The sequence below is a fragment of the Setaria italica genome, chromosome VI, assembly GCF_000263155.2.
Source record: "Setaria italica strain Yugu1 chromosome VI, Setaria_italica_v2.0, whole genome shotgun sequence".
NCBI lineage: Eukaryota > Viridiplantae > Streptophyta > Magnoliopsida > Poales > Poaceae > Setaria > Setaria italica.
Window position 1 is genome coordinate 5,220,472 of NC_028455.1, and position 9,754 is coordinate 5,230,225.

The following is a 9,754-nucleotide window of genomic DNA, read 5'->3' on the forward strand; positions in this document are numbered from 1 at the left end:
ATCAATCACACTGTGAATGCATATTCAATCTCAAATTGTGTTATTTATTAGCTACAGGATCATTATACATAGTAAGCATGATGCATGAAGTGAGCTACATGCTCTGAAAGTCTGAACAGTACAAACAGTTGCCGTATAGGAACTCTCTCACACCTAGCAGAAAAAGAAAAATCACGGACACCGATCGGATGAGCTTGTAAGATCACTGTGTGGCATTCAATTCAGTGAGGTCACGGGAGAATCTTGCTTTTGTCTAGCTGCGACTTCGATCAGGAAGGTCACTCCGAGCCTGCTCAAATCCCAATCCATACCGAGCCGTTTCACCGACTCGGGCACAAATTACACCTCACGGCGCGAGCTCTCCGGAAATGGAGTAACACCATAATCTCAGATGCTAGACTAAAGCTACAGATGGCGCAGGTGGTGATACTCCACCTAGATTCAGCGCAAGACATCAGACCTCTTTCGGAGGCCGAATCTACTCTACGAGCTAAACTCAAAAAACGTGTCCTAGGGTGGGCAGTGCTGGAGCGTGCTAGAAGACGACAATCATCGCGTGTTAAAAATCTCCGTGAGGGTGATGCCAACACACGCTACTTCCACCTTAAGGCCAATGGTCGACGACGGAAGAATTTTATTCAAAGACTGCGATCTGATTCTGGGTGGGCACTCACGCATCAAGATAAACAGGACATTATTCAAACCCACTTCTGCAATTTCATGGCGACACCACAGCAACGTACGCGAGACCTGCGGTGGGAGAATTTACATCAACCTCAGGCGGACCTTTCTGACCTTGACCGGCCTTTCGACGAAATGGAAATCTTGCACGCCATCAAACAACTCCCGCCTGATCGCGCCCCTGGCCCTGACGGCTTCACTGGACTTTTCTTCAAGACATGCTGGAACATCATAAAAGGAGACTTAATGACAGCGATCGATGCCTTCTACAACATCCGCTGCAATGACCTCAATTTGCTAAATAAGGCTAACATCGTCCTCATTCCCAAAAAGGAGGGTGCGGAGGCCATACAAGACTTTCGACCAATCAGCCTTATCCATGCTATCGCAAAAATTATCACCAAAGTCCTGGCGATCCGTCTCAGACCTCATATGAACGCCATCATCTCACCCTGCCAGAGCGCTTTCATCAAGGGGCGTAGTATCCACGACAATTTCCTTTATGTCCGAAACATGGCCAGACGCTTCCACCAAAAAGCAACACCGGCCCTTTTCATGAAACTAGACATCTCAAAAGCCTTCGACTCTGTGCGATGGGACTACCTCCTCGACCTGCTTCAACATAGAGGCTTCCCTACTCGCTGGAACCAATGGATCACGGCCCTCCTCGCCACCTCGACATCAAAAGTACTACTCAACGGTACACCTCTACCACCGATTCCTCATGGACGCGGTCTAAGGCAGGGCGACCCGCTTTCTCCCCTCCTCTTCGTTTTAGCTATCGATCCACTGCAGCATATTATTTCCCAAGCCACTCAGAGGGGCCTCCTCACCAAGCTAGGAGGAAGAGCAGCGCGGTTCACAACGTCCCTTTACGCTGACGATGCGGCGATTTTCATTAAACCCACACGAAAAGACATATCCAACTTGACAAACATCCTGCAACAATTCGGCGACGCCACAGGCTTACGCACAAATCTAAGCAAGACACAGATTGCACCCATCAGCTGCAGTACAATTGACTTGGAACGTCTACTTAACGACTTCCCGGCAACAAGAGCAACCTTTCCAATACGCTACCTGGGCCTCCCCCTAACGACACGGCGCCTGCGGAAGATTGATTTCCAACCGCTCATTGATAAACTGGCTGGTAAACTATCTGCTTGGACGGGTCGCCAACTAACACAAGCAGGAAGAATAACCCTCACAAAATCGGTCCTCTCTGCACAACCGGTATACTTTCTCACAGCTATCAAACCAAGTAAAGAGGTCCTACAGGATATAGACAAGATCCGGAAAAAATTCCTATGGGCGGGGGACCAACAGCTATCTGGAGGAAAATGTAAAGTTAACTGGACGAAAACCTGCATGCTAAAACAACATGGGGGTCTGGGTATCCCGGACCTAGATAAATTCGCACGAGCCCTCCGGCTCAGGTGGCTCTGGCATGAGTGGGTATCACCAGAAAAACCGTGGAACAATACGGGAACCCCTTGTGACGAAGCTGACCGACAGCTGTTCGCGGCATGCACCAACATCCACCTAGGCGACGGCAAGAAAACCAGCTTCTGGTCATCTGGATGGCTCCAGGGCCAACGCCCCAAGGACATCGCCCCGCTCCTTTACACCATATCGCGACGAAAAAATAGGAGTGTCTACGATGCCCTCAGTACCAATAACTGGCTACGTGACCTCGCGATCGACCATAACGTCACCGTCCCTCACCTCGCGTCGATCGCCCAACTATGGCAAATGATCAGTGCTACGGAAATAAGACCAGGGGAGGACGACACTATCACCTGGAAGCTGACAACATCAGGCATGTATACAACGGCCTCGGCATATAAAGCACAATTCCTGGGATGCACCGAAACACCGCACATTTCGTCCATCTGGAAATCTTGGGCACCGCCAAAGTGCAAATTCTTTGCGTGGCTAATTACACAGAACCGCATCTGGTCAGCTGATCGATTGGCCAAACGGGGCTGGCCGCACAACACAACTTGCGTCCTGTGCCGATCCACTATGGAGACAGGACATCACCTTTTAGCTGAGTGCAGATACACACGGAGAATCTGGGACCAAACGGCGATATGGCTAGCGCAGCCTAACCTACGACCAACTGAATGGCGGCCTACATCCAACGCTCTGGAGTGGTGGACAGCTATTACCACAACACCCGACGCGCCTCGCAAGGCTTTACGAAGCCTCGCCCTCCTAATCATGTGGGAAGTCTGGAAGGAGCGGAACGCACGCATCTTCAATCGCCACGAAACATCACCGACAACCCTAATGATGAAAATCAAGGATGAGACCTCGGCTTGGCTTTTGGCGGGGGCCAAAGATCTAGCGATTCTTCTATCACGCGAGTAGTCCCCTTTTTGTCTTTTTTGTCTTTCCTTTGTTGTTCTTTTCATACCCGATCAGTCGGGTCTCCCTCTGTTTTTCCTACTATATCAATGAAATAGGCACAGCCTCGTGCCCGTTCGTTCAAAAAAAAAAAAAAAATCCCAATCCACCGTACTGACGAGATGATGCGAAGCTTATGGTTGCCGAGATGTGAAGGGGACGTCTCCTGCGTACACTTTGGTCTTGCTCTCCAACTCCACCACCTACGCGTCTCACGGTCTCTGAGTCATTCGTTTGTAAGAGATTTCACTCTCAGGCTGTGTGTCCATCGTCGACATGCCATTTTCCGGCAGCAACCACTGGACCTGCTCAAGGGACCCATCGGTAGACTAAATCCTCTTTGCCGCAGACATGTGGGCCTATATACTAAATCTCTCTCCTTTTTCTAAGAACTACTCCCTTATTGCACGTAGATGTTTTTGTCTTACAAATTATATTTAAATTCTCTTATGGAATCAGCAGCATAAGAATTTTTTTATTGATGCCTCTCTAATGCACACTAGTTCCAAAAGAAACTACAGCAAACACACGGATTATTGTAGCTTCCCCCTACTACTAAGGTTTAATACGACACCAAAGAAACAAGTGCATTTAGGCTCTAACCTCATTCTAATTTTACTAACAAAACTCACGATTAAGCGTTGTAAGAGTAAGACTATACCATGAAGGCATGAAACTGACAGTATCTTGCAAGGCTGCCAGTATATGGTTTTATCCAAATAAGTGTTTAATGTACATTCAAATGCAATTCAAGAATTTGTTGGAAAAGCCATATTATTATCCTTGTATGTACGAAATTTATTTGTCCAATAACGACAAGAAATGCAAACAAAAGAAGACACATAAGGAATCATGCTTGTAGAACATACTATGAAAGACTATATATCGCCAATCATAGTACAATCTAGATCATGCCTTTTCTCATTGTCATCTCATTCTCAACAAACTGAATAAAATGTCACTCATGCTAGCTAGTTATGCATTTATTTGTAAAAAAAAATTCTTTAAAAAATGTGGTAACCTACTATTGAGAATATTGTTTCTCATATACTCTTTTTGTCATTTTTAAATATATTTGGAGTGTTAGATCAACTGATACAGGCTATATATATAATTGTTTTCATTTTTGCAGGAACTATAGCACAATGTATCTCTCTTTTATAGGAAATTAGTTTTAACATCACATTATTGGATATTTGTTATATTGTGAGATAACTTGTTCATATTATATTTATATACTGTTAAAACGGATCACTATAAATTAATCTACTTTGTGATTTACAGTATTGTAAGGTTGTATGTTTTCATAATGGTGATGATTCTGTTTAATTAAACTATGCGACTTTAAATTAACAAATACGTTCTTATTTTCCTTCTTTTTATTTTTGCAGGAAAATATAGTTCATTTGGCTAGAATGGACGAATAAGGTGCATGTCCACACTTATTGAGAAATAATTAACCAAGCAAAATTATTAGCAATTGATGGCTACTGAGATCATGCAAACATACATACACATTAATTTGAATCCCAATCATGATGTACCTCAATGTTCATTTCAAAGGACATCAAAAGGTAGGTTGACATCAAGATCACCCGTAATATTGCGTCGATCACATACCAAACTCCACATTTGCTTGCTAACTACCAACAGGAGCACAAAGGCGCATATCTGCACCATGCACTTTCCCTCTTGACAACAACAACGCCGTTCATGCCACACATGCTTGTATAATATAATACACATATAATACCCCATAACAGTATCTGTCATGTAGACATATTCTGATTAGTTATGGTTCCATCATGCTTCATACTGATGCCATGTATAGCACAAGTAGTGCCCCATGTGTAGCTAGCTGCAGGTTGTTACGTATAGAAGTGAAGCAACCATTCTTCCTAGTTATGTGTTTGATGCCATGTCGCTGTAGTGTTAGATAGAAAGCACCAATTAAAGTGGAACCGGGGTAGGGCCCTCACCATGGAAATGCAATGGGAGGAAGTGTCACGGTGAGGCCTTAGCTTGCATGCTTGCTTAATCAGGAGGATCCCTAGGAAGCAATTGAAGGAAAATTGATTAAATGATGATTCGATTAAATAATCGGCGAAGAAGAAGAGTGTAGGAGGCAGAAGCTGGAGCTAGAAGAGGAAGGGGCCAAGCCGTGAGAGCTCATGTTAAAAGGCCTGCTAAACACCAACCAACCATTTGCACCCATGATATGTCATATGCATATTGCTACCTTGATAGTTATAACACAACTTGCATCAACCTATAACTCCCGTGTTGGCGGTGTGCAGAGCCAGCTATAGTGTTAAGCTAGCTACAGCTATTAACTGCTAGTGAATTTCCATTGTGTTGTGTGCATGGGGCATCACTCCTGCTGCAACCAGCAGAAGGTGAAGAGGGGGCTCTGGTCTCCTGAGGAGGACGAGAAGCTCATCAGATACATCACCACCCATGGCTACGGGTGCTGGAGCGAGGTCCCGGAGAAAGCCGGTAGGTTCTCTCTTCACTACTCTAGCTCTCCATGATCGACCTTCCATGGTTGATGCCTCGATGATGAACATTTGGATCCTTGTTCTTGGATGGTTGAGCATTGGGTGGTTTTTGGTCGATTAAGTTTCTGCATTGTGATGGTTCTGTAGGTCTGCAGCGGTGTGGGAAGAGCTGCCGGTTGCGATGGATCAACTACCTCAGACCGGACATCCGGCGAGGGCGGTTCACGGCGGAGGAGGAGAAGCTGATCATCAGCCTCCACGCCATTGTTGGCAACAGGTAGGCCGTTAATTCTTTCTGTTTGTACCAAATGGAGCTTTCTTCTCTTTCTTTGCTTCCGATCAACTTCCCCCAAACGACTCAATTAATTACTAATTCCTGAAAATTAACTACTTAATTGCATGGCTTATATTATGATATAATATAGTAAATCAAAATGATTTGGTTGCTGTCAATTTTGCTAGGAAGAATTTGGGCACCTCCCACATTGGTTTGTTTCACTGTAACTCGACGAGTTTCCATGCTCAATTATTGTGTTCTCAATTTGGCAATGCTGACTTGGCTCCAAGTTGCTACTAGATGCTTCATCATCGCCTTCTGCAGAATTTTCTCCTCGATTCGTTTGCGTCTCTTCCGACATTGACTTGGCAGTCTTGTGTAGGTACCATCAGACGACAACTTAACAAAACCTCATACGAAATTTCTACAAAAATTAATTGTGATTTGAAGTGTCATAGGATGGTATTTGCCTTTAACCAGCCATATCACACATTTTCCCAAGGTTTCCAATTTGTCCTCTCGAAATAAACAAATTACTTATGATCTGTACATACGTCAGCTTGACGTCATACTTGTATGGCAACTACTCGTGCCATTTTTCGTTTTCGACCAGTTAGGCTTGATGTCTTGAACACGACTATAACAAATCAAGGCGTATTAGGATTGCATTACTTGAAAACGAAGGCTTAATCCGAGGGAATGCAACACCTAGTTGATGTGTACATGACCTTGACCCCTTTGTGCAGGTGGGCACACATTGCCAGCCACTTGCCTGGCCGGACGGACAACGAGATCAAGAACTACTGGAATTCATGGATCAAGAAGAAGATCCGCAAGCCGGCGGTGAGCACGACGACGACGAGCTCGTCGGTGACGGCGGCGACGAGCCCCCCGTGCAGCACGGCGGCGTCGGACGCAGCGGCGGCGCTCGGCCACCACCTGCAGACGCCGTTCAGCGCGGCGGAGCACCAGCTCGACGCCCTCATCAGCCAGAGCTGCCTAGCGCTGCCGTCGAAGCTGAGCGGCGGCGGCCAAAACTCCCCGCCGGCGCCGCCGCTGCCTCCGCACTGCCCCTTCTTCATGTTCGACACCAGCAGCGTCAGCCCGCCGTCGTCGCTGACGTCGCCGGTGGCCCAGCTGGCGCAGCACCCGTTCCTCACCTTCGCGGCGGCGTCCATGGACGCGCCGGGCTACCAGCTGCCTCCCCTGGTCGACGGAATGGGCATGGGCATGGCAGCCATGGATTGCGGCTTGGGTGAGGAAAGCAGAGGCAACAATAGCCAAGCGGCGGCGGCCATGGCGAACGGCGGCGGCTGGCAGCAGCAGAAGCAGGAGGAGGAGCAGCTAGGGCAAGACCAGTGGGACGAGGAGTCGGCGCAGCACCTGCTGATGTGGGACGATGACCAAGAACTAACACCGTCCAACCTGGAAGCCATGGAAAGTGGTGCTCACTCCCTCCTTTTTATGGGACCAAATGACCATGAATGATATACTAAGCTGGTGTGTGCATATGCATTTTTTTTTTCAATTCCCTCCTTGATACCTTTCTTGATCTGATCTGTTCTGATCCCTTTTCTAGCTCTCACCCGATCGATCTGATCTGTCTATACATGAAATAATGAGGTTTTCCAAGGCGCATAATTTATTTTGATGGATTTTTTTCTCTCTTTTTTTTCCATTTTGATTGATTTAACCTTTGTTTTCTTTTTTGGTTTTTGGAGTGAAGACTAAAGGAGTGTGAGTTAATTGGGTTTTTGTAAAGAGAAGTTATTGCATGGATGCATGCATGCATATGTTCATGCATGGCATTGCGCTTGGAGTGTAATTTGATTGATGTATCTAAGTGAATTTAAAATAATAAGCAAAGATGACACAAAAAGAGAAGCAAAAAGGAAAGAAAGGGAGCCACGCTCTTTTCCCCTTTGGATTCTTGTGTTTTGTTTGCGCTATAGATTGCGCATGCATGTGCATGGATGATGTCGATGTGGATGGATGTATCTAGTTATCAACTACTTTCTTGTTAGTTTCTGCTGCTCGTAATTGGTTTATTTTGTTTTCTTCATGTAAGAACAAATAATAAACTGGTGGCGCTTCACTTTATTTACTGATATATGTTGAACATATTCAGCATATGTCTTTGATTTGTATATAAAACTATAAACATCAATAGTAAGCATATGGCTGTATTATATTTGGTCCAAATTAAAATCAACAGTTTCATGCTTATTATTATAGCGACTGCTTTAGTAAAGTGAGCTAGAAAAACGCACGCACGTAATTGTGTAAGAGTTGAGAAGATCGAGGAGAGTGTGTGCGAGTCTCTGTCATCACACATACTACTTTGACGACAGTAATCATCTAAATGAAAGAAAATGGAGGAGAGGAAAATATAGCCTTAATTACATTATGCGAAATTCCATTCTCGTAGTGTTTGATCTCATTGTCAGTCCGCCAGCTAGGGCATTATACGTTCATGTCAACCCTCTTGTGATTTCAGGGAATGGATTCATTACTTGAAAAGAATTAACACTCATGTACAAACAAATACTCATCATGATAACTTCACAAATTAAATTAAAGCTAAAATTATGGTGCATGAGAACACAGCTAAAATCTATCACAATTCATCACACGACCCTCCAATATTATAGTGCGTGCATTGACACCTTATTGGAGAAGATATAGAATATACACTTTGATTAGAACACTAATAAGGGAGATGACTTAACAAAATGGCAACACATATAGTAGTAGTAGCTAGCTTTGCTTAGTGCCGATAACTCTTGCTTAAACTCTAATCAAGAGTACTACAGATATTAATCAATGCAATTTGATGCATGATGCCCCCAGAACCGAATCTCCAACTGTTACACATGAGCTGGTACAAAGTACAACAACATGCATCTGTGCATCCGCCCATGCATTGCATTGGTTCCTTAAAACCCAAGCATGAAATTAATCTGTCAATCGAATCGTGTGGAGTAGATCAAGTGCCAAGACTTGTTGCATCATGGCCACCCAAGAATGTTCCCTCCCTGTCACATCGCACACACGCACACACTGATGACCAATGTGTGTGTGTGTGCAGAGATGGATGCCATGCCATTGTTCTCTCTCCATGAAAAATAACACTATTATTAATTACCGTGCCAACACATTATTCTTCATTCTCCAATGAATATTGGTAGGTGCAACGTTAGCCAGCAGGGGCACGATGCAATGAGATTCAAATGTTTAATTCTCCAGTATTGCTAGCTCGATCAGTGCAAATCTCTCCTGCTAAAACACTGAGAGCAACAAGTTTGAATAAGAATAAAATCGACAGCAGCTTCTTGCTGAAACAAAAGCTGGCTGGCTAGGCCGGCATAGGCCCATGTTGACAACTATGTCCGTCCAAGAGAGATAACGACATGAAAGAAACCCACGCAGTGGTGCTTACATACATGCATCTTCGTCGTTCTATGTCGCATTCTGGATTAGTTTACATGTTCCGTACGTACGCCTTTAGTTTCTGGGTAATTACCTAATTAAAATAAGATCACAGTTTACATACTATTGTATTCGTGTCATAGTTGTTGCATGAGAAAAGAAAAATCATTCAAGATTATTCCAAGCAGCGGTTGTGTACTACTGCTGCAAATTAAGTAATTCATAAAGTGTTTTTTCATCACTTTTTTTGTTCATAACTTGTTACCAAATGTACCTAACAAGTTCCTGAATGTTGTTGAGTACTTGCTGTGATAAACTTCGGCGAAGAAAATACGCAAAACACCAGCAATAATGTTTCATTAGTTTGACCCCAACATGTATACATGCATCCATGAGCGAATGAATAAACATAACTAAATTCCGTCGGTGAAACAAGAACCTTTTGCATCACTTGTATGGG

The 9,754-nt window shown here is 44.5% G+C and overlaps 1 protein-coding gene across 1 annotated transcript; it reads left to right on the plus strand.

Moving 5' to 3' along the window:
* Nucleotides 1-5,156: 5,156 nt before the first annotated feature.
* Nucleotides 5,157-7,794, plus strand: LOC101753031 (myb-related protein Zm38). The gene is made up of 3 exons (XM_004972796.2): nt 5,157-5,586; nt 5,736-5,865; nt 6,612-7,794. Exons 1-3 carry the CDS (start codon nt 5,454-5,456, stop codon nt 7,351-7,353), a joined length of 1,005 nt encoding a protein of 334 aa, XP_004972853.1. The 5' UTR covers nt 5,157-5,453; the 3' UTR covers nt 7,354-7,794.
* The last annotated feature ends 1,960 nt before the right edge of the window (nt 7,795-9,754 follow it).

Coding starts and splice junctions, on each gene's coding strand:
- LOC101753031 (XM_004972796.2), top strand. CDS start 5,454: ATGGGGCATCACTCCTGCTGCAACCAGCAGAAGGTGAAGAGGGGGCTC. Junction 5,587..5,735: donor CGAGGTCCCGGAGAAAGCCG/GTAGGTTCTCTC, acceptor ATGGTTCTGTAG/GTCTGCAGCGGTGTGGGAAG. Junction 5,866..6,611: donor CACGCCATTGTTGGCAACAG/GTAGGCCGTTAA, acceptor CCCTTTGTGCAG/GTGGGCACACATTGCCAGCC.